At 42.1% G+C, this 26717-nt stretch overlaps 1 protein-coding gene across 5 annotated transcripts in view; it reads left to right on the forward strand.

Moving 5' to 3' along the window:
- Positions 1-1122: 1122 nt before the first annotated feature.
- LOC147026515 (uncharacterized) overlaps positions 1123-26717 on the forward strand; it is a 335422-nt gene continuing 309827 nt past the window's right edge. For all 5 annotated transcript variants that reach the window (XR_015058377.1, XR_015058379.1, XR_015058378.1 and 2 more), the window contains exon 1: positions 1123-1231. Coding sequence is in view for 2 of the 5 variants with exons in the window: in XM_085881978.1 (XP_085738104.1) it covers positions 1167-1231 (65 nt within the window). In the remaining 3 variants the exon portion in view is untranslated. The remainder of the gene's footprint in view (positions 1232-26717) is intronic.

The raw sequence follows: 26717 nt of genomic DNA on the forward strand, positions 1-26717 counted from the left end.
ATAGTAACAATCCTGACATGCAACTCAACATCTGGTGGATCAGCCTGTTGCAGCCGCTCAAAGTAACCAGCCCAGCGGTCCTTCACTTCGAACTCCTCTGTAAAGGAGTTGACTGTGGGGACCACAAGGTCATTCTGTCTGTGATTTTTCTGTGATTCTGTGATTCTGTGAAAGACAATTTTATGATTTTTTTCTGGTGTACTGGTTTCAATGTCCATCATCGCTCAAATTTTCAGCTTTCTACATCACCCGGAAAGCACCGATCTTTAACATCAATCAGTCAGTGAGTGAGTGGTTCGAAAAAGTTGGATATATTAGATGAGAAAAACTTCAAAATTGATCACTTGGTGTTTTATATCATGAAAACTTTACAGTGTGGTCCAGCACGGCAAAATATAGTTACTTTATGTACCAAAAATAATTTTGAACTGTGCAGTGTCCGAGAAAAATAATTATCACGATGTGTAAATTTTACACTTTTGCATTTTACAGCACAAAAACTTTACAGTACAGTCCAGCAAAGCCCCAATGTGGTTACAGTATATCCCAATTTTTTTTTCAAGTGTCCAGTTCCAGAAGAAAGTATCACTTTGTAGAAATATCATCCCTTTAAAATTCCCAATGAAGATGGACCGAGTTATGCACTCCCGCCGTGCCAATAATGCTAGTTCTTGTAATCAGATTAAAGATTGGGCTGGTTAACCGTCATCCTTCCAACATATTTTAGATATGCAAAGAACAAACTGGGGTATTTTAAGATCCCAGCTCAGAACCACTCAATTTGCTGAAGTTTAACATAATTGGCTAAACACAAATTGATTGGATGATTGTTTATTGAAGGAATAAACAAACAAATCAAGGTAAATTTAAAAAACCGTTTTATTAACATTTACAGCATCACATAGTGTATCCCTTTGATCAATTTTTCGTGTCAGGTCAGTCTTTTGGGACTGCTTCTGGGAACATGTAACACAGTGTGCTACCTGCCGCATGGTTGGGTTGTCGGCGATGAAACCAACACCCCTCACTGGCTTTGATAGTGGGGAGGGGGCGATTGTGACACCACGCCAGGACTAAAAACAACACCTCACAAAGGTCGAATGAGCTCCTTTTGCGAGCCAACAGCCATCCAGTTCGGAGATAGTGCCTCCTAAAAAAAGCACCCAATGGGGGTAGGACATTTCATTTTTCCGCATGGCCGAGTTACCCTCATGCACAGTTTCAGGACGAGGTGAAGGTTTTTACCAATTTTGCCTCTTCTTCTTTTTCTCTGTTCAGTGGCTCTGAGTCTTGTTTAGGGGAAATTTGTATTAAAACAAAAAATTGGGGGAAATTTTACCTCGTCGGAGGACAATAATAGCTGTTGTTAAACTTGTTGCATGCTGGATGTATGCCTAGTGATGTGTTAGTAATTTAACAACACATTTGCAGATAAGTTATGCAACTAATCATTCTGACTGTTTTGACTGCACATATAAAATTGTTGCAATGTACCTAAACATCTTGATTGTTGATGAAACTAAACAAACATAACATCGGACACTATGCACATTTTATTAAATCAGTAATACTCATAACTATTGTAAAGTAACTTACCTCATGTGACTTCAGAGATTGCTTACTTTTGATGAGTGCGCATGTTGGCGGGAACAGGAACACATGTTCCTAATCTTGGTATTTTCGAGTGAAATGATAGCTCCATAAAATATCATCATACGGGCTGGATCAAAACATATCATGGGCCGCATCTGGCCCACGGGCCGGATGTTCCTCATGCCTATCTTCGATATTGAGAATAAATAATAGATATTAAATATATCAGAATTGAGCAAATTCTATAGACAGGATGAAAGCATCATTATTTCCCAGTGTTACACTGGAAATGCTACTTAACGCTGTCAACGTGCTGGTTATAAATATTGAACCAGACAATCAGAAATACCATAAGAAGACATGATTTGCATGTATGAGACCCTTATATTTGACTTTCAATGAGAAATCATCTTTGCCAGGATCGACTCCACTAGTGTCATGACCATCTGTGGTGGAAAACAGTCAGCTGCTGCAATTTATTGTTAGGTCTGATTAATTAAAGTTATTTCTGGATTTTAAAGAATAGAAGATTGCGTATTTAGCACCATTGTAGAAAGTGTCATTCTAGCTGCAACATTCTACCCATGACAGGTTTAGAGGATCTGTTATGGCATGGGCTGGGATAAACATGACTTATAAAACTGAACCACCCATCATGGAATGGTGGGTCACAGGATAAGCCTCGCTTCACAACATCATCAGACAAAGTGTCCCATTTGCACATCACCTTTGATGTGGTTTCCTCGGCAACAACTACATATCTATAGCCCACGAGGGTTGCAAATCATCCAGACTGACTTCCTTGTGCAGCACTAAATCTTTCATTTGCCATGTACCCTGGCCTTAACTCAATCTAATACCTCTGGGACATCCTCAATCGAAGTTTGTGAGCTCGACCTCTAACCTCTGGGAACTTGTTCCTGCAGGAAGAGTCGAATACCATCTTCCAGAAAGCCATTGCCAAACATATTGGAAGTATGCATCATCATCATCTGCTTGCCTGCATTGCCACTATGAGATCTGACCCACTTTTAACTGGAGGAGAAAAAAATGTTCACCTAAATCACTCGCTGATTGACTTTAGTTTCACACAATACACATCAAATATTTATTTCACGGAATTAACTATAAAAGTTTGATTTAAAAAAAAACGAATTGTCCTTTTCACGTTTTCCCTGTTTAATTCAAACATTCTGAACATTTTGTTGGCAGTGTACTGTTTCACTTGTATTCTGTGGTTGCCGTGTCTCATTCACATAAAGCACGATGACATCTCAGCTAATAACACTTCTCAGGCCCATAACCTGAATTATCAAACTTCAAACGTGTTGTGATGTTGAGAATTACATCACCTTCAAATTTTACTTCATGACACACCATCTTTATTTGAACATAAATCTTGGTTCTGTATCAAAAACACACCAAAACCCTATAATTCTTACCAATTTGCAATGCAGGCAAAGAAAAACAATTACAGTGACTGCAGTTGATTGAGAATGTAAACCATCATTTTCTAAAGGTAACTTAAAATGACAACTAAATGTTTTATTTGAAGCAGGACTGGCCACATCCCATAAATCCCTTCGCGTGCGGCCTTTTTGGCTGCTGGCTGCATGATTGGTTAGGGGCGCAGCTATGTTGCTGATGCAGTGCCCCTATTACCAGTATACTGGTGCTCATTTCGCCAACCTCAGAAGGATGACAGGCTGAATCAACCCCCTGGTGTTAATTCAGTGGAAAACGGGGCTCAAACTCATGACGTGATGGTCCCAAACCACCACCCTATCTGCTAAATCAACGCCAGACTATATATCCCATAAATGAGTAAGGGAAAAACAAAAACATTGGCCTCTATTGATGATAAATCATGGAAGAGTGGTGGACATTGCTCCATTCATAAAGCTGTTATCTATTGTAGGGCTTTGTACATGCATTGACTATCTTGATTCAAGAAAAAGCAACTTTTAAAAAAATCAACTCCTACACATTTGCTGAAAGTGAAAAAACAAAAATAAAATCTTGTCTTCAAGTTTATTCACCAGGTATGTGTGATATTGAGACGTTTTTTATTAACCCCTGTTGGACTCAGTCCGAAACAGGGGCTTATGGGATTTGGTCTTGATTTTTGTTCCCGTGCATGCATGCGTCCGCAACCATATCTCAGAAATGAATGGACCAATTTTATTTGTACTTGACAAAGAGAAAACACATGAGGGTGTACATATGCACATCATTTTGTTTCGCGATGTGATCAAATATGTCTGACTGGAGGCCATTTTAGTTGTAAAAAACAAAAAAACGGTGTCGAACACGTCCTCAACCATTTCTCGGACATGCATTTGCCAATCTTGTTCAAACTCGGTACACAGATAAGGAATGATGGCTTACATAAGCATGTTATTTTATTTGGAAAACAGATCCAAGATGGCCGACTGGCAGTCATTTTGTTACTTAAATGTGTCCCCAACCATTTCTCAGACATGCATGGTTCGATTTTGTTCAAACTTGGCACAAGCACAATACATGATGACATACACATACCACTCACATTATTTTGTTATCTCATCAAAGATGGCCAACTGGAAAACAACTGGCCATTTTAGTTGCAGATAAATATTGGCTATCATTTTAACTCCGTACAGTAAAATTATGAAAACAACGGTGGCTATGACATTTTATGTCGTTTTTACTTGTGTGCTAGTTCTACTTTTTCTTTTGCAAGGAAGTAATATTTCCCCTTCTTGTCGATAAATTTCATTTCTACGTTTTCATTCGCAGCCGATTTAAAAACCCATCTTTTAAATTGATCATGATGCAGAGGAACGTTTATGACATCATTTTAAGTATAGTAGTGGGTCTGAGAGTCCATTGGACCAAATTTTCATTGCTCTTCACAGACTTGTAGCATACCTGCCCGCTCTGCTGCTTGAGTGGTAGCTTACCTTTTCATCAAGTACAGATGAGATTGGGTCAAGGCGGGGAGTACACATTTGTCATTATCATCGCCAAATTATACTACTAATACTACTACATAAGTTTGTAGAATAAAAGACGGTAAAAATGATGGGTTGAAATTATTGTATTCAAGCTATTCAAGGAGACTGGAAGATATGATGTTTCGTAGCAAGAAAATGAGTTCTATTAAACACTACATGTATAAATGTAATCATATTTTCTATATTTTATGGGAAATTTCGTTTTGACAGTACAGCCTCGTGAGCATGCCAAAGTTTGAGGCCTCGGCCGAGCATCAGGTGTGCTTATATTTTCTTTATTTATTCGACACCCTACAGACGTAAATGAACACTCATTTTACTCTGCACATGTTGCACATTATGTGCGGGGAATTTCACCTACCACCACCTTGTATTTATTGTTTAAGAAAATTCTTCTGTACACCACCATAAGGTGTGGTTGCAAGTCACCGTCTAAATTTCCAATAGAAGAGACGGAATTACTCTTTTATGAAAAAGGTTTTTCAAGTTATTTTCCTCCTGAAAAATAGACCGTTGTGAACACCAAGTCATCATTCATTTGGGTCTTTGGGGTCCTAGGGTCTTTTGGGTCCTTCTGTGTCCTTGGGTTCTTCTGGATCCTCGGGGTCTTCTGAGTCTTTTGGGACCTCAGGATATTTCGGGTCCTCATGGTCTTTTTGGTCGTCAGGGTCTTTTGGGTCTTTTGAGTCTTTGGGGGCTTTTGGGTCCTTGGAGTCCTGAGGGGATTTTGGGTCCTCGGGGCCCTCAGGGCTTTTTATAATGCAATATCAAGACTCATATAAGAGCTAACACACAGAAAGTATAACAAAGGGGGCAAGAGACAAGAGGGGCAGGAGAGGCAAGCACAAAACAGTGGGGAACAGAGACATTAGATTTGGTGAAGGGAGAGGGATGGGGCAGGGTACACATGGTAAATAAGATGGACACCACATGGATTTTCAGGAAGGAAAGCAGGGAATTTGAAGGAGGAGGTTTTGGGGTGGATAGCCGACTGGTAGACTTGCGTCCTTGGGGTCCTTGTGGTCTTTTGGGTCCTCGGTATATTTTTGATCTTATGACCAGAGTGAACACCCAGTCATGTTTAATGACTGGCCTTTAAAACCCCACTCGAATTGTGTTTACAAAGGGGACAGACAAATACACAAGCACATTGCGTTTTATATTGGTAGATTATTATTGTCGTTAATATTAATTATTAGTAATAATTAGTATATGAAGACCTGAGTGCAAAAAGTACTTTAGTCACAAAATAACACTTTTGAGATATTGAGGATCAAAGTTTTCAAAACATGCTGAAGATACTTTTTTTAAAAGTGGCATACTATGGAGCCTGTTGCTGGTTCCAGGGCTATACAGAGCAGACAAACCCTTTTTTGTTGAAAAAGAATCCTTTATTACGAAGAAAACGAGAAAATTAGTTTTGGACTTAAGTACTTTTTGTGGCTAAGTACCTGAACTTAGTACTTTTTGCGACAAAATGGCTGGACTTGGGTACTTTCAACACACAAAGCCCTTTATTGCTCATTTTTGATTGCCAAACAGTCATTTTTGCTATGTCTCCTTGCCTTTCGTGGTTTAATTTTATGCAGAAATACTCAGTTAATTACAATATTACCCAGTTAAGTCCAAAATTACTCAGTTAAATCGTAAATTAATGTCTTAAATAAAAGAAAACCTAACTTTGGTGCCAGTCGTCTTTCACATCACAAGTCCCTCACTCAGAAAAGTCCTCCTGCTCAGAAAGTTTGCATGAAAATCATACCAGATCGGAAATATTTCAGCAAAGTCAACTCTTAAGAGTATAAAAATACCATGGCCACCTTTATGAGGGCTCAAAAAGATGATGACGAATGTAGTGCCTTTTTCAGTACCAGCAAAGTATAATGCATAGAAACTACATACCTGATGCTTTGGCATCCTTAATTCTCTTTCAAGCCCAGTCTCCAGGCTTTCTTTTACGTTTTTTGCCCCTGTCATGCCTGTTATCAGGGTTATCCTCATTCACACCATGCTGTCCAGCCTCCATGGTCGCTATTTCATAGCTTGTCACGTGACACATACTAGCATTTTGATTGGACAGTCATGGACTTAGGAACTTCTTGCTGAAACATTATGGACTTGGGTATTTCTTGCACTACATTTTAGTGAATTCAACAATGACCATATTCCAATATACAGGCCTTGAGTACTTATTTTCGGCATTTTTTGGTATTAAATGATGCTCTGGCCATTATAGACTATAGTCCTGGTCACAGCTAATTTTTACTCAAAAATGTGACAAGTAGTTCTTGCACCCAGGTCTTCATATGCTTGTTACAATGTTATCATTGTTTTTGATATATATTTTGTAATTAGAATGTCATGCCATGGTGGAAGGATGCAGTAAGCTGCTGAATACATCTTAACATGGCATGCATTCCAAAATATGGGAATTCTTCCGGATTTTTGGGGTTTAATTAGCCTAGTGAAGTCAGGAGATCATGACGATCATTTTGGTGTGTCACACTCCATATCAGAAAGCTCCAGTGGAACTCCACATAACCATGCCACACACACACACACACACACACACACACACACACACACACACACACACACACACACACACACACACACACACACACACACACACACACACACACACACACACACACACACTTCATCCATTTATAGTAGAACATTAATACGACATGTCCAGTGAAATATTTGGTCATAAAAATTATATAATCCAAATGAGTCAAATATGTTGCAAGGCTTTAAATGGAATCGCTAAGGTAGCCGGTTGGTGCAACTTTGTGTGTAAATAATAATGGCTTATTTACCATTACATTCCCTCTATTCCACACTCCGTGGTTGCTGAATGGCACGTTTGGTGAATCAATCTATTTCTCAATGTTCATCTGGAAGAAACTTATATCTCGAGTCATTTCAGAAATCTTCCTTCCTGACATGAAATTCTTACACAGCCAAAATATTTTTGCCGTCCTTTTACAACTGTACTTTGGCCTCAATTAGGTCTTTTTTATGTTTGAAAAGTTGATACAAAACTTCATTGTTGCCTTTTCATAGGTTTCTAACAAACTGTTATGATGTTTTGTGTTTGACTTGGCGTGGTGACTTTTGTGCCATAATTTTAAAACAATTAAATAGCTTGTATTTCATGATTTGTGTCGTCCATACGAAAATTATTGTCAAGTATTTTTGAATGATATATAAATCTCTGGTCTTATCATCATTTATTAAGTAACCAGATAGGAAGGGTTGTCCATGGGCATAGCAAACAACAGTGCACTTGTAATTAGGGAATCTGTATCAAAACATCAATAGAAGTAAAGCATCCCACCGTCAGAGGTGACTCTTGGGAAGCATGTCCCAAGCATACTTAGCCACAGATAGTGCAAGCCCTCTGCCATGAAAATAAAAGCATGTCTTCAGGCAAGGAAAGCCAATTATATTGGTTTTGTTTGCTGCTAATTAATCACATAAACAACTTTTGAGTTTGCACTCTGTAGAATTTTAGCAGGTGTAAATTGGGCATATTTACACCATAGCTGTGGGAACTGCCTAATTTAGAAACTGTTGTTGCACCCTTTCTGCAAGTTGGGTGTACTGACTATCTCAGAAGTATGTTACTGGCATTGCATATGGGTAGACATTATAATGTTTGCAAAGTCATTTATTGATTTTATGAGTGCGTAAAAATGTCCAATCCATGCCTTTTGTGTTTACCGTTTTGGAACATCATGGACAGGATAGAGGTTTTTTCCTCCAAATTGTTGTACCTCGAACAGTAAAGCCTTCTTTTTTTACCCAGCTGTAGAGGGGTTGAGGGGCACAGGCAGAAGTATTCTGCTAAAATAACCTTTTCCCCTTGCCACACTGCCACACCCACCCATCCTCTCTACAAGACTGTGGCAAGCACTAACAATTGATTTTGGACTTTGGGGGATAACAGAGATGCAGGATAGAGGGGTCATAGAAAAAGAAGTACTTTGCAATATAAGCAGGCATCGATGCCAGTCTGCAGTCTTTTATTATCTACAGCTCACATAGCAATCCTCAATCTGGCGCCAGAGTAGTGCAATAACCATGGACCGTCACAAGCCTTGGAACTGAATGATAATCTATTTGGGCCTGGCATGGCCGGCAATAATATGAACTTTTAAGACTGCATTCACCGAGCTGGAAGTCAGACATATTTATTGTGACTCTTTTCTGTCGTATTGATACTGATCGGGTTGTCTTGAAAGTTGGCCATATATTCGGGCATACTTGGGGTGACTTGGCCTATGAAGGGCCAAAACATGATCTGACCAGTAATGTACGGAAGGGCCCGGAAGCTGGCAGTGGATTTTTTTATTGGGGCCGCTCCATGGGCAGGACGGCCCAGAGGAGGACTCTGCTCAGGAGGACAGAGGGGAGAGGAAGAAGAAGGGACTGGAGATGAGAGAAAGGACACATGAGAGCTGCTGGAATGCAGGAGGATTTGAGTGTGAAAAAAATGCACGCAGAAGAAACCTTAGTGAGAGAGGAGACAATGGAGACTTGCGAACTCCCAGGGAAAGAGAAGGATGAAGGGGAGTTGAGAGGATGGACACCAGAACTCCTGGCATGCAGCAGAGGAGTATCATGAGGGCTCGTTCATTGTGCAAGTCCTGAGGTGCTGATTGTTGCTGGTTTACTTCTTCACTGGTTTGCTTCATCGCTGGCTTCCAGAACAGGCTACATCATCACCTTCCACCTTGCACATCATAGTCAAAGGAAAATCCTCGCCTGCAATTTAAAATATTTATATAAGTGTCATCTGTGATGCCGAGTGCAGGTTCAGTTTTATTTATTTCTATTTTATCATTGTATACAAGTTTGTGTGTCCCCATTTCCCTCTTTGTGTATGTTAATTCACATGGTTTGTTCCAAACTCCTCGTCTCGTTCACCTTCCCCCATGTTCATTATAAATAAACCCTTTAAAAGGTAAAATAATGTATTTGAGCCATCTGAATCCTGTGCGTGTGCCATCAATTTGACTTATTTGGTTGGGTGGGGAGGGAAACTGTTAAGAGTAATAAATAAATGCAGTGTAGTAAAACACATAATTTGTTTGGCCATTTCCTTGGACAAAGGATCCCAGCACTGAGGCATATCACGCCAGTGAGCCTATGATGTGACTATATATTGTCGTGATCCCGCTGTTTAATATCTTCCAGCACGGAATACTGACGTTAATGTTCGAGCTTCAAGCAGTCTACGTGTGGACAAAGAGAACAAGAAAACACACCACTGTGTTTCAAATCGGCCTTTAGGGGAAGGCACGATATTTTATTAGCTCGATCTCACAAATGGCTGGTAACAGAATTGAATACACAGCACAACAACCTGCCAGAACTCTTGGAAACAATAGAGTTCCAAAAAACAGGTCATACAACTCACAGCTCCGCTCGACGATAGCCAGGAATAATGATTCCGGATTTAACTCTTTCCGTTAGACAGAGCTATCAACGATCAGCGCGACAGTGCTGTCGAGAGTCTTTAAAATCACTTGAAATCGCATTAAAACATGCGCGTCGGAGCGCTCGATATATTTTTCCACTTGCGATCTTAGAGCCACGTCTGTCGCCAACAATGGCGCCCCAGCTCTCTCCGGCCCACCCGCCACGTGCCGACCCGCCAACCAATCCCTGGAAGCCTGAAAAAGGTCACGTGACATTGTGGGCAGGACACTAAATTTGGTGAGAACATGGTTTTTCTCACAGTCCTCCCCACCTAAAGTAAAACCCGTCGGATAGACAGCATTTTGAAACCAGTTCTTGTACTAGTTGCAAATCACAGGTCAATATGATGGCGGTGATCGTTAACATTCTTGTACAATAAACAATGTTTATCTACAACACGATATTAAACACACTACACCACATTAATATCTACCCCACCTTATTTACCCATCGCCCGCACCACAATTGAGAGACAAAAGGAACCAAACTTAAGTTGGGGAAAGCGTTTACAGGAGGGAAAATGGACCGAGGAGCAAGGCTCCTTCGGGAGGAACAAAGGGGCCCCAAACCGGTATCCCCTCTCCGCCTGTGGGCTTAACTTAACTTTGGTGCTCCTTGTCTACTAGATGGTGACTAAGGAAGTCAGCACTTCTGTTCTCCACTCCTTTCACGTGTTTGACTGTGAGGTCGTATTCTGAGAGGAGAAGTGCCCAGCGCAGAATACGCTGGTTGGAGGTTTTGGCTTGGCTGAGCCAACCGAGCGGGTGTTGGTCGCTGCAGATGGTGATGGGTCAATGGCCAATGTAGACAGCAAAACCTCGATGCCGCCATGATAGCGAGGAGCTCCTTCTCCACAGTACTGTAGTTCTGGTCAACAGCTTGCGAGAGTAGTAGATGACGGGTTTTGCAACATAATCCTCGTTTTGTGTGAGCACGGCTGAGATCCCGAGATCGGATGCATCGGTGGAAATTTGGAATGGCAAGGAGAAATCAGGGGCCCTTAGAACCGGTCGGCTGGCAAGGCTTCCTTTCAGCGCATCGAACGCCGCATCACACTCTGAGGTCCACAGAAGAGATATGGATCCTTTTTTACTGCCACGGAGAAGGTTGGTCAAGGGAGCAGCGATTTCTGAGAACCGCAGAATGAACCGCCGGTAGAAACTGGTAACTCCCAAGAATCGTCTGAGAGCCTTTTTGGTGGCGGGCGGCAGAAAATCCACTAGGGCCGTCACTTTGGCTTTGACCGAAGCCAATTGCCCACTGCCCACTTCATAACCGAGGTACTTCACTCCGCCTCGCCCCACATGGCATTTGGCGGCATTGAGAGTCACGTTATTTTTCCGATAGTCGTGAAAAGACAGCCTGGAGGTGCTTAATGGGGTCTTCCCATGTATGGGAGAACACCAAGATGTCGGCGATGTAAGCCACAGCGACTGATTCGAGCCCAGCGAGAGTCCGGTTAATGGCTCGCTGGAAGGTGGCCGGGCTGCCCCTGACTCCAAACGGCATAACCGTGAACTCAAAGTGGCCAAAAGACGTGCAGAAGGAACTGACCTCACGCGCCCGATCGGTGAGCTGGATCTGCCAGTAGCCTTTCAAGGCATCAAGGACAGAGATGAACCTCGCGGTCTCGAGACGATCAACCAGGTCATCAAGACGGGGTAGCGGGTACGAATCCCCTTTTGATACGCTGTTGAGGCAACGGTAATCGACGCAAGGCCACCAAGTGGCGTCAGCCTTCTTGACTAAAATGAGCGGAGAGGCCCACTCGCTGTTGCTGGGTCGACAGACACCCAAATCCAACATCTTGGAGACTTCTTGTCTCATGACGTCAGTTTTCTCCAGGGACACACGGTAGAATGATTGGCATATGGGCGGGTGGTCACCGGTGTCGATGTTATGGAGAACACCTCTCATGGTTCCATTCCCGCCGGAGAACAGACTAGGGTAGCCCCGAAACAGCACCTGCATATCCCTCTTCTGTGGTTGAGTCAAAGGCTCCAACAGCGGCAACTGTCTTTTGTGGGTCTTTGATCCACCCAATATTGAGTTGGGTCATAGGACACCTCGAAGGGAGTTGGAGTGATATACTCCGCCTGCGTTGCCTCCGTCACCTAGGATGTTGCTGCTGTGCTCCACGGCACCTATTAGAGCGACCGTATGCAGTCGCCCTGCCCACGGCTTCAAGGCGTTGACATGGGCGATCCGATTTTTTATCCTCTTGTCTGGCATGTCCACCACGTAAGTATGGCTCCCGACTTTCTCACGGATGAGATAAGGCCCCTGATAAGAGGTTACCATGGGCCTTCCGGCATGTGGCAGATGGACCAAAACCGGATCGCCAGCTATGAAACTCACCGCCTTCGCCTTCTTGTCGTAATGGAGCTTTTGCTCTCAGGCTTGTTCCATCAGGCTGATAACGGCCGCTTTTAAGGCATCGTGTATCCTCGAGCAAGTCTCGTGAATGTGGTCCAGTATGGAAAGTTCTGTGGATGGCGGGGATTCTACCCAACGTTCAAACAGGAGGTGCAAGGGCCCTCTGGGCTCTTTACCAAACAGCAAGAAAAGGGAGTATACCCGGTACTCCGATATGGAGCACTCCGTACTCGAACAAAAGCCAGGGGATCACCTGATCCCACTCACCACCAACTTGATCAGCAACCACCTTGATCATCGTTTTGAAAGTAGCATTGAACCGCTCACAGGCGCCGTTGCATTCAGGATGGTACGGACTGATAGACCGGTGCTGAACACCTAGCTCGGACAGGAATCCTTTGAATACTTCTGACAAGAACACACTGCCTCGATCCATAAGGAAATTAGTCGGAAGCCCATGCCTACTGAACATATCCTTGAGAGACTCTATGGCATGGGCGGAGTCAGTTTGCTCCAGGGAATAAGCCTCTGCATACGTGGTAGCCTGACATGACCATGAGCAAATAGTGTTTCCCGGAGCTGGTTTTGGGCAACGGTCCGACAAAATACGCGGCAACAAACTGGAAAGGCTGACTGATCATGGGAGGGGGGGGGCTTTAGCGGTGCCGTGAAAACCTCCACTCCCTCTCCGAGTCGTTGATAAATGGGACAGCTAGCGCAATAGCGCTTGATGTCTCGTGACATGGCGGGCCATATGAACCGATCCTTGACCTTGGCTAAGGTCTTGGCCGCTCCGACATGACCTGAGGAAATATTGTCATGGGCCAAATGCATGACTGACTGACGATGACTTCCCGGTGCGACAACTTGTTATCGTACCTTCCACGTCTGGGTGGAGGACATGTTCTTGGGGGGAATATTTATGCATCAGCACACCTGCACCATTCACAAAGTAGCCTGTTCGTCCAGGCTCGGAGTCTTCTCCCATTTCTCAGAGGGTGGCAAAGGTGGGATCGAAATGCTCATCCTCCACTAGACTGGTTTCCGCAGACATCGCGGGAGTGACCTCAGGCACAGAACTGGGGTTGCTAACCGCCTCGGAGGACTGATCCTCCTCACCGGATTCGCTGACCGGCGAACAAGTAGCTGGAGTCACCGTGTCACAGATGGGAATGGTCCCTGAGGAGCCGGCTCCTGAAGTTGGCCAAACTGGAGGCTCGGGTGGACTTCAGTTGAAGCAACGTCACCGTCGTAGGCTGGAGTCGAGGCGCGAGGCTCCTCGGGCCAGAGTGAAGATACGTCTGACTCCGCCACTCTCTCTGCCTGCTTGCTCTGGGATCGAGTGACCACCCCACAGGTCAGAGTCAATAACTCCTCCCTGGCCATTGCATCATTGCCAATCAGCAATGATATCCCCGGTACCGGGTAGTAGGGTACCACCACACAGGTCATCGGACCCGTAAAAATGTCACTCCGGACCTCGATGAGAGCAAGGGGATACCGGCCAGGAACCTGGTTAATGCCCCGAAGGACGATATACTCACCGGTATAATGCATCTGAGAGACCGGAACTACCCCCGCCTGGAGAACACACAGCGTAGCCCCAGTATCCCGAAGGTATTGGGCCTTAAACTTCACCACCGAATCAGGGCCACCCACTAAAGCTGTCCCTGAATAATCCTGATACAGAGGATGAACGGAATTAGCCTCGGTGGCAGTGACCTCTGTCACCGATGCCACCGTCATGCGCAAGGGTTCAATTGATGACCTCCACTGACCTCCCTCTGATTTAACAGCCGGATTCCCTCGATAGGCTGTACTAGCTGGGAGAGAGAAGCAGCAGTCTCCACCATGCCCCATGCATTTGCAGAAATCGCACCAGGGCCGTGCCCTGGCCTGCAGCTCGCGACCGCCACCAGCGGAGGGCATCGGGGAACCCTTCCCCTCGATCTTGCCGCCGGGCAGATGGGGGGGGGGGGATGGTCTTGACCGCAGAATCCTCTGTCTTACGATCCGACTGCGTGGCTTGCAACATTTTGCACGTCAAAACATGTTTATCAATAAACTTGATGCAGTATGACAAGGAAACAGTGTCTTTATCGACAAGAAACAATGCTAAGTCCAGCAGAAGCTGTTCATCGATACGGTAACGCACCAGGAGTTCTGCAACCGCTGGAGGTAACTCAACGCTGCTCCCGTCGAACCATCTCTGCAGCTGTTCCAACAAGACCCGCGAATGTTCCTCATAGGTTTGACTGGACTGACGAGTCCAACTGAAAAAGTTACGCCTATAAATACACAGAGACATTGCATAGGCGTTCAAAATCTTGGCCTTCAACTTCCGGTATTCGTTTACGTCCTCGGTTGCCATCCTCGCATATACCTCCCTCGCCTTTTCAGATAGATGGCTAACAAGATGGCTGACCCAAAAGCTCTCATTAATGCCACCGGAAGTCAACAACTTCTCCGCCATCTCCAAATACGTTTCTGGCTTCGTGTCTCCCGTCCAGTCCGGAAAACGAACATGAACAATTTCCGGAACTGGTGCAGCAGACACATCTGCCCGCTGTCATTCAGTCAACATTTGCCACGCATGCTCTCTGACACGTTCAGCCTCTGCCGCTGCTCTTTCAGCTATCTCTGCGTCATGCTCCTTGAGTCACTCAGCCTGTTTTCCCTGTCATTCTCCCTGTTATACATGTTGAGTTGTTGAACCGGGGTCAGCCCGGACCAGAAGGTCGAACGCAGGCATTTAGTCATGATGGGATCGCTCCCTAACATATCGGGTTCAGTGACCGTGTCAAGGCTGATTGTGTCGCTCACATCGTCACCCACGGGACTGTCAACCTGATCAGGTTGATTTCTCACTTATCCAGCCGACATGGTTTGGCTACGAGTTATCATACAACAAGGGCACAAAACCCAAAGTCAAAAAGGAGGCTGGGTCGAAATATTTCAGCAATATCTTTCACCACATGGGACGGGGCAATTAACACAGGGGAGGCAAACAATATTGGGGTGATACACGTAATTTGCACACAATGCTCTGTTGGGAAAATACAACACGAAATACCCAATAACACCACCGCACATCAAATTGCCAATGAGAAAATGCAACGTACAAATAACTCACCTTTTTTTTGTTGTTGTTGGCCGATGACTGGCGTAAACACAAGATAGCATCCTATAGTGAGAAAATCCCTCCAAGATGGCGTCTGCTGGTGAGGGAACGATGATCAGATGAAGGAAGATGGCAGCCCACTGTGGAATTTCTGTCTCAGTTCGAATGTCTCTTACTTGAATGATCCCGGATGAGCCCCCATTTATCGTGATCCTGCTGTTTAATATCTTCCAGCACGGAATACTGCCGTTAATGTCCGAGCTTCAAGCAGTCCACGTGTGGACAAAGAGAACAACAAAACACACCACTGTGTGTCAAATCGGCCTCCAGGGGTAGGCACGATATTTTCTTGGCTCGATCTCAAAAATGGCTGGTTACAGAATTGAATACACAACACAACAACCTGCCAGAACTCTTGGCAACAATAGAGTTCCAAAAACAGGTCGTACAACTCACAGCTCCGCTCGAACCATATCCAGGAATAACGATCACACTCTTCCGGATTTAACTCATTCCGTTAGACGGAGCTATCAACGATCAGCGCGACGGTGCTGTCGAGGGTCTTTCAAAATCACTTGAAATCGCATTAAAACATGCGCGTCAGTGAGCTCGATAAATTTTTCCACTCGGGAACTTAGAGCCACGTCTGTCGCCAACAATGGCGCCCCGGCTCTCTCCGGCCCACCCACCACGTGCTGACCCACCCACCAATCTCTGGGAGCCTGAAAAAGGTCACGTGACGTTTTGGACGGGACACTAGATTTGGTGAGAACATGGTTTTTTTCACAATATACAGTGCCTTCAGAAAGTATTCACACCCCTCAACTTTTGTCACATTTTGTTGAGTTACAGCCTGAATTTAAAATGGATTTCATTGAAATTTTTTGGTCACCGATCCACACCAAATACCCCATAATTACAAAGTGAAAACATGTTTTTCGAAATTTTTACCAATCAATTAAATATTAAAAGGTAAAATGTCTTGAGTCAATAAGTATTCTTCAGATAGGCATCCCTCATCCTTCAGTTAGGCAGGCAGCATCCTTTTCCCTCTCTCCAGACCTTGATATAATCACAAGCTGATCAAACATTTGGAATATGTATTTCAATCTTGCCAAATATCACACAATCGCTCTCTCTCTCCAAAAGGACCATCTGACAAACCCTACCATGCACTTTGGTAACAATCCTCTTAAAGAAGTTCATTCACTCCAGGGTCTATGCCTGGTGTTGGCTTAATGGCTACAGTGGTGGGCTTGGGATTATCGGGTCTTGAGTTCAAATCTCCCTCAGCAGTTTAATTGATCCCAGGTGGGGTTGACTCTGCCTGTCATCCTGAGGTTGGCAAAATGAGTGCCAGCTTGCTGGTATCCTGTGTTGGAGTGGTGACCTGTCCAGGATTGTACCCATTAGCCAAGGAGCCTGCTTATGCAGCACCAAAGCTCTGCACAAAGTATGGTCCCAATGGATGGATGGACTGCAGGGTCTCACCATCTGCTATGATTTTTTTTTGTATACATTGACGAAGCTTGTATGAGAGCTAACACACAGCGCACAGCAAGGGGGCATGAGACAAGAGGGGCGGAAGAGGAAAGGATAAAACAGTGGGGAATAGACATGAGGAGATCTTTTTGAAGGGAGAGGGATGGGGTGGGGAACATGGGGTTTACAGGATGGACATTACAGGCACTTTCAGGAAGGAAAGCAGGGAATTTTAAGGAGGTGGGTTTGGGTTGCATTAACGGGGATAGAAAAGATCGAGGTTTTGGATGGGGGAGGATAAGAGGTGGTGGTGAACAGCTGTTTTGAAAGCCTGGCAGGACGAATGGGATTGAAGAGAGTGTGAGAGTTTATTTCAAAGGCGGGAAAAAAGAGGAATGAAAGAGTGAAGGTGAGCAGTGATTCGTGATTTTGATAGTTTTACAAGAAGGGGGTTGTTGGTGGATCTAGAGCGCCCTGCAGAAAGATGGGAAGGACATATCGCAGACAGAGTGGGTGGGGGGGGGTCGAGACTGGAGAGGAGACGGTAGAAGACAGAAAGACCACCGATCTGCTTTGGTGAGAGAGTGAGAGGCCTAAAGACTCAGCCTCATCATGGGAGATACCAATGATCCTCAATGCTTTGGTTTCCACAGTGTGAAGCCAAGAAAGGTGGGAGGCAGAAGCACCAGCCCAGAGGGGAGAGCAATACTCCATCAGGCTGCGGGCGAAAGCTTTTTATGTCTTTCTTTCTTGAATAAACAACATTTCAAAGTTGGCCTGCAAAGCAAGTCACTTTACTGGACATCCTCAATTGTGAAAAATCCTTCGTTAGCACACCTGAAGCCTTATCCAAATGCAAGGCCTTCATCCACAGCTTGATGGAACAGTGATATTCCCTCTTGGCTGGCGTCTCTGCCTCACACCTTGCTCAGCTTGACGTGTGAAAACCACCAAGGCTTTCAAGATTTTGGAATCTCCTACGATGAAGTTGAGTTTATGGGCTTATCACTTTCACATCGCAGACATGGCAGTTGTCTGTCCCTCATCTTGCTGACTTGTGTTTCCTTTTTACTGTTCTTTTTGTTTTGTTACTCTTTCTACTGTTTCTTTTGTTCTGTTACGTCGTGAACTGTTCTATGTCCTCGCTCCTCAATGAGTCTTGACTTTGTATTGCATAAACCAATAGGAGTTCTAGAAATAAAGTGTAACATCAGATACTTTAAACTTTACAGCATCATTCCCATGTCTGATGTAATGTTGAGGTGCTTTGACTTCAATACAAGGCTGTAGTAAATATGGGTCTCAGGGCATGATGGGATGTGTGTGAACGTGAACTTTCATAGATTTCAATGTTGGTCCATGTAATTAAATAACTGCTCTGCCTGACACAATTTCGACACATTAAAGGCTAAACCAGTATAAGGCAAGTTAATGATGTACATTTAGCTGTTAAGCACTTATCTCATCACTGCAATGTTTGTTGCCTTACGCCTGACCAATTTTTGGCTTCCCTCTGTGTTGTGACCAAACAAGCTGCCTTTCAACAAAATTGATTCTAATTGAAAACTATTGATCTGTTTAGGTTTGTCAGGCCTTTTGGGATCTGGGTTTAAATCAGATTTTTTTTTCCTACATCCAGAAGCTAATCACATCTCGTTCTTTTTTGCACTAGACCATTACAAATCCCATTGTATGTATCTATGAATGAATGTATGTATGTATGTATGTATGTATGTATGTATATATATATATATATATATATATATATATATATATATATATATATATATATATATATATATATATATATATCTGCAGTTTGCTTTGCTCCCTTCATTGTCATTGTGATTTTTCATGCTTGTTCCATGCTCAGCCAGTGAAGTGCATTCATTCAGTGGGTTTTGGCAATATGATTATTTGATGGAAATTGAGTTTGTTTTGAGAAGTTACCTTTTACGAACAAAAACATTTCATTCCTAGGAATGGGTGAGTTTATTCCTTCTTTTCCTTTATTTATTTATTTATTTACTTGCCAGAATAACAATTAAATTGCTGTGATATACATCAAGATGGCAGAATTCATTTGTGTATTAACCATGGAGATGACACCCCCCTTTGAGCTGTCTCGGTTGGGTTCTAATTGGCTATTAACTGCCATCCTGGTGTTTCCAATGCAGCGCAAGGATTTCTGTGTTTGCCACCAATCGAATGGACTTTAAACTGGGCATCCTGGCGGAAAACATTAATTTGTGGACGTTAAAGACCCCACGCTGTCTTTCACAAAGAGTGGGCGAGTTATCCCCAGGACACTGAACAAATTGTACATTTCTGCACATTTAGTCGAGTATCATGTGACAGAGTGGCAACCCTTCATGATTGTAACCCCTCGCCAATGAAATTTCCTCGGCAGCCTAATGTGGCCAACGACGCGAGGAAGATGCACAAACTCAGTCAAACATAGTCAATACATTTTATAAGGGATGAGTCTAAGAGATGAATTTTTCATGAGAATTAAAGTTTACATGTTTGGATATGAAGTCAGAAACTAAATATGTTGTGACGTACAAAATATATATCTCATGTATCTTGTGAGTTTGACATCTCTCCCTTTCCTATGTTAGTAATGTGGTGTTTGGCTGTGTTAGGAGTGCGATGACCTTTGAAATGTACGTAACATTTTGATAAACGTTGCGTTGGATTATGGCAACCCTATCAACAAGGTTGCTTGCAATATGGGCAGTGTACCTCGTTTCAATTCCGCATGTAAGAGGCACAAACCGGATGAAAGGCAATACATGGCACAAATTGATTAGTCACCTGCCCTCTTGATCAAATCATCTGAATAAGCTTCCCTTATCTCACTATATTTTAAGTTATTTCATTTTTGTTTATAAAACGAATGCAAGAAGAAGGAAAACATAAAGATTAGTACACCTTACTGAGTTGCATCACCAGATGGAAATGTCGGTCTGTACTACATGAACTGATCAATGCCTGCTTACTGTACCACCACCAAACACAATGTGTATAATTGTTACTTTCATCTGTTTGTTTTCCCCCTCAAATTAGTTTAATGTCTGGAAAATTGTTGAAAATCTTTTGATTTTCCACCTTTACCCACAAGACGTTGGATGCCTTCCACTGGTCCTTCATGTTGACTTCTATCCTCCTTCTTGGTCTTATATAGTTTTTATAACCTCTGCCTGTCAGTAGCAGTCCAGTCCCCATCCGTTTCCTTCAGTTTGTGTTGTTGCTTTGAAACTTTGTCAATCCATCAATGTTTTATGCTCCTCCATGAGCCTTCAACCGTATATTAAAAAGGTTGAAAGTTACACAACTTCATGAGAGGATATTGACTGACATTGTCACCATACAAACAGCACACTGCCAATATGTACAGTATGTGAGTGGAAATGAAATGCAGAAACCTTGGGTTCTAAATCAATCTCACATATTTTTCACCACACAATCAATTTCCTTTTCATCTTGAATAACATAGATGTTACTAATTAATGAGTTGATATTCACCAGAAATTCACAATAATGTTACACAATGATCATTTTATGTAGTTAGGTTAGGATTAAAATAAATAACTGCTGCAGAAACTTAGTCACCACTTATTCCGACACCACACAGGCAAGCTCAAAATTATTATGCTGATGTCTCCGGTGAAAATTCCAAATCTACTTTTGTATTGGACAGAGCTTGCACAAGTCCAATAAAGTAAATTAAACTCACTCGTCGATTGAGAAAAACAATAATCTCGGAGATTAAGCGAGCAGGGAATTGTTGAAGTATAAAATTGTGGGTGGCATTGACTCCCATTTCCCCATATCACTGGCAAGGGGGCAGGGGGGAGATGGTAAAGTTGGGGCCTTTGATGAAAAAATGCTGAGCATCCTGCAGTGAGGCCCCTCAATAAACCTTTATTGAAGAGGCCTGCCTTAGGTGGTGCTCAGAAATGTGCAGGATATTAATAAAGACCTTCCCTGCACCCTGCACATCAAAAGGAAAATGCCACAGGTTCCAGCTTCGAAGAAGGGCCCCACGTCGCTCAGCACACAAAAATGCCTTAGTTAAAACATCAAGACATTGTTGCTGTTGTTAAGAATGAGGGGAAGCTATTTTCTACAGAAGAAATAGAGGTCAGAGGCCTGTGACCTGTGCCACAGAGCTTTGTGTAGATGCCACTTTGACTCACTGTTTCATCTCCTGAGAAATTTATTCTCTGATACCAATTTGGTTGCTTCAAAGACACGTTTAAAAAAAAAATTCCAGTTTTAATAAATATGATCCAAAATTATAGAGCTTGTGATAACACATCAAAGCAAATGCTGTCTGAACTAGGAACTGTATCTGTTTAAATATAAACAATAAACATCGGGGCAATATCCCCTGGGCGCTCACCTGGTAGCTGTTGGATAAGATAACCAGGGATCCACTGGTAGGCATGGATCACCCACAAAATATGTAATGGAGAAGAAAGTAAATGCCGATGGAAATTTTTTTTTTAATGCCATGAACAAACTTTGGTACATCATGGGTGATAAAGGTTGTAGTCAAGTTTCATCGAAATTGTGTGTGTGGTTTTGGAGAAGAAAGCAAATAGATATTTTTGGGTGCAACCCCCCCCCCCATCCCCCCCACACTCCCCCCATAGAACCCCTTATACACAAATTTATTTAATGTAGTGAACACACTTTAGTACATCACGGATGATAAAGGTGGTGGTCAACTTTCACTGGAATTGGGTGTCTAGTTTCTGAGAATAAAGCAAATGCACATGTTGGGGTAATCTCCCCCATCCCCGTAAACTCCCTTCGACCACGATTTTTTTTTTTTAATGATGCGAACAAGCTTTGGTACATAAAGAGTGATGAAGGTTGTCGTCACGTTTCATCAGAATTACATGTGCAGTTTCTGAGAATAAAGCAAATACCTATTTTGGGGGGCAACCCCATGGACCCCCTTCGGGCCCGATTTTTTTAATGCCATGAACAAATTTTCGTACATTCTGGGTAATGAAGGTTGATTCAAGCTAATGAGGTTTGAAAGTTACCAGACTGCAAGTATTTTGCTTTCTGAAGTCCCAAAAGCAAGATTGGTTGAGATGAACCAAAGCCAATATGAATATGATGCTTGCATGAAAGGGAGAGTGCAAAGCTCGAAGGCAATGTAGTTTTGTACCTCATGGAAACATTTTATTTGTTTCATGAATACATGAATACATCCTCCCCAAGGAGGCGTTAAAAACAAGAAGAGACCATTTGTGCTTCAGCTGTTATCACAAGCTCTATCCATCACCCCTAAACAGTCCTAATGACCGTCTCGTAATGAACAAATCACAAGAACAACAAATTGTTTTGCTGTCTTGCATTGTGAAATGTTGGATAAATACATCGGGATCATGTAGTCCTTCTGTTTGGAGAAATGGATGGATGAAAAACCTTGAAGACAGGCAAGACTTACAAAAATGAATGTTCTCATTTAATTCCTTTATTTTCATTATTCTGGTAACTTAACAAACTCAAATGTACATCTCATTAGCATTCATACATGTTGTAACCCAAAAAGATAACTCGGATTCCAATCGTGTCCTCATTTTAATATATCGCTGATGTACACATGATAACAATGAGCGATGTAATAATCAGGAAATACATAGTAACTATGAATGGCAGTAAAATTCCTTAACTCGAAGACTTGTGGAGATGCATAAATATACACACCACCTGACTGTAAGCCAAACTACTGAATGACTGAATGCAAACCACCGAATGAAAGATACTCACTTCATTGACTTCATGTTGATATTTTACCTTCAACCTCCCAACACAAATTGGTCATACCCTATTGGCTAATTGTATATTGCTCCAAAATGTCACCTTCGTCATCACTATAATCTTAAGACACACACTGATGTTGGGGTGTGGATGGTGGTTGGAAGTGGGGATAACAAAAAAGACTTCTATTTTCTGATGAAAGCAAGTTAGGAAGACAATGGTATTCTTCAACCTTATAGTTTCTGTAGGAAACCTGCTATAGCAACTCTCCACTCTCCAACTCTCCAGTACACTTGAATCAGGTACATTTGACACACTCATGCATGGCTCTATTAAAATGAGAATAGGTGCTAAAGACAAGCAAACTGCTGCAGGTGAGAGGTTCTCAACATGTTTCACTCTTATTTGTTTGTGATGCATGTTAACATCCTTCGACAAGAACATAATTTTTTGGTGAGAAAATCACAGATGCGGTTCGTAAAGACGATAATGTAAAAAAAAAAGAGAATCGTGCAGTTAAACCCAAATAATGCAACTGGGTGTTATGGACCACACTCGTTTATACATCATATATGCGAAGTCAGTGCACCAAATTATACATCATATATGCTTAATTTGCAGCAAATCCATCCAGTAATATATAGTGCTGCCAATTACCTTGGGAAAAAAGTAAATGTGTCTCCAATTTTCAAGGACGGTTCCAAAAAGTGCCATAAAATTATAGATCTGTAAGTTTAACATCATTATGCCACACTAAGGCAAACACTTGTCCTTTTGCAGACACCTGTATTACTATGTTTTCTATGCTCTCATGCCCTGAAAGGGGTCAAAGTGTCGATGAAAATTCAATTCAATTCAAAAAGGCCTTTGCTGATAACACTGAATTATATCGCATGGTCAGGGAAAATAAATGATTGCAGGATGTTGCAAAAGGACATGTACAAAGTTCAAAGATTATCTGAATCACTCTTTAATCTCGTCAAGTGTGATGAACCCTGGATCAGGGATCTGAACGCTAAATATGGTATGTCCAGTAATTCTGGAGAAGTCTTTGAAAGGATCCCAAAGGAAGTGAAACAGAGTGAATCGGTTGGCAAAAAGCTTACACTTCGAGACAAATAAAAAACAACTAGAATGGCACTTGGTCGAGCACATACCTCCACCATGAAATTCCTGATCCACAAGAACATATCGGGTCCAAAACATTTTTTTGAAATATCATGCTATACATCGTTTATGGGCTGATTTATCATTGGTGAAGAATTACTTTAAATATTAAATAATTATCGCATCTGGATCTGGATCTTCACCAAATCGAATCAATTCGGCCCTGTCACACACCCAACCTGTCCACCAAGTTTCATCCAAATCCATCTACCACTTTTTGTGATATCGTGCTATATATCCGTTCAGCACTATCTCTCAATGGTGAAGAATCACATTGAAAATTAAATAATTCTCGTATCCAGATCCGGACTCGGATCTTCACCAAAATCGAATCGATTTGTCCTTGCGACACACCCAACGTGTGCACCAAGTTTCGTGTCCTCTCTCTCTCACTCTCTATCTGTCTTTGGACATATCTGGACGGTGGTTATGTCTGGACGGTGTTTGTCTCTGGTCGTGTCCTGCGGAGTTTGGCTCCAGACATGTACAGATGGTATTTATTTCCGGATGTCTGTGGATGGGAATTTGTCTCCGGACATGTCCAGATTGGTGTTTGTCTCTGAATGTGTCCGGGCGATATTTCTGTCCGAACAGGAGTTTGTATCTGGATGTGTCCACGTGGGGTTTGTCTCGAGACGGCTTGGCTCTGGATGCGTCCGGGCGGTGTTCGTCTCCATATGTGTCCAGTTAGTGTTTGTCTCAAGGCAGTATTTATAATATGACCAGTAGAAAATGTATTTCAGACGTTATTTTGTTTCCATCTTCACTGTTATTCCATGGAGAAGCATTTTCATCAGACTGTCTTCTTCGTCTTCTTCTTCTTCTTTTGGCTGCTCCCGTTTGGGGTCGCCACAGCGGATCATCTATATGATCCGCATAGTGATTTGGCACATGTTTTACTCCGGATGCCCTTCCTGACGCAACCCTGGTCGCCTCTTACGACACAGGGATATGGTAGACCTATTTTAACCGGGGTATACACCGGCCCAGTACACTGGTACTCATTTTGCAGACCTCGGAAGGATGACAGGCTGAGTCAACCCCCTGGTGTATTAATTCAGTGGTCCAACGGGGCTTGAACTCAGGACCTTTTGGATCCCAAGCCGCTGCCCGAACCACTGCGCCAACACCAGGCTCGCATTTTCATCAGACTGTATGAATCAAAATTAATGCTCCACCGCATGTCTGCCTTCCCTTCCCCCACAGTAGGGTGAATATACTGATTCTGGCTCACTTTTCCCCATGTAAATGAATGGGGGATTTTCAGCGATTCATATTTTTTTCAATAAAAAGTAAACCCCCTTTTTATCCAAAGGTATATTTATTTGTCTCCCCTTTTAACCTTGGGACACTTTTTTTTCAAATAACCCATGCAAAAAGATAAAGATTTGTTCAAGTAGCAAAGTAGTAATGTGATTTGTTAAAGGTGATTCTAAAGAAATATCTGAAACGTCTAAGCCTCGGGACACTCTTTTTCAAATAACTGATGCATATTGTTTAGCTCAATCATTGAACCTATAAAGATTTGTTCATTCTCAAATTCCTTCAATAGTTTAATTTTCTTTGCACAATAACCCCCATCTAAAATATTTAAAAAGAAAAGCTTTGAATCTTTATATTTTTTTAAGATACCCCTTTTGTGCCATTAAAAAATGATAAACTTCTCTTAATGCTCTTGTTTGACCACCTCCTGAGCCACATATCATTTTGAGATTATAGTAAATTGTTTTTTCATTGTTCAATTGATAACCATCAAAGTTTTCAGTCCATTCAAGGATATTCATTTTTTTCTTTACATCCTCGAACTTACTAGTTTTTAAATTGATTCGCTTATTTGTTTTATTTACCTTTGTTTTAGTTATTTTTTCAATATGACTGATTTGATATTTTTCACATTCATTATGTTTTCCATTTATATACCAAGACTGAGATTTTCTCCACTCTTTAGTTTGATTAATACTTAGTTTGACCATTTATATATTGCGAAAAAACCACAAGTGTAGCCCTTAATAACCCTAACCCATCTTCCCATCGTTAAAACACAATCTATTTTATACACTCTATCATACAATATCCATATGGAACACAATCTATTCCATTATCTAAAATAAATCTCTTATCATCAAAGGCTCCTAATGCCTTTTTATTTACTTCTTCACTATATATGTTATGTTTATAACTTCTTATTGTATTCATTTTCCTATATTCTTCTTTCTTATTCATCAAACAATTATAATAATTTCTAAAAGTTATTGATTTCTTTATTACATATTTCTTTATTCCCTTTAACTTCTTATCAATCTGATCACCATACTTATAAGCATATGCCTTTGCTCTCAATCCAATAAACTCACTCATTACTTTTCCACCCAACTCATCCTTAAACTTATCAATAACCTTTTCATTCTTTTTGGAAAATAACTCAATCTTCTTGCTGAAATTACTTGTATCATATACTCCAATATTTTTCTTCATATCTTTATAAACATCATCGGTTTTTATATCTAGGCTAAAACTATCAGTGTCCATATACAACAATGAAACATTTTCACCATACTCTTTCTTTAAGTCATTATACAAATAATCATACATCAATATCTTTGATAAATCAAGAACTGCTGTTCCAATATAAATTGGTTTATCCATTACAATACTTTCCTTTTTCATATGAATTGCAGAAAAGTTCTCTGAAAAAACCTCTTCTCTCT

Source organism: Eptatretus burgeri, chromosome 5 (assembly GCF_056783735.1).
Source record: "Eptatretus burgeri isolate ZD-2024b chromosome 5, Ebu_testis_v1, whole genome shotgun sequence".
NCBI classification, from domain to species: domain Eukaryota; kingdom Metazoa; phylum Chordata; class Myxini; order Myxiniformes; family Myxinidae; genus Eptatretus; species Eptatretus burgeri.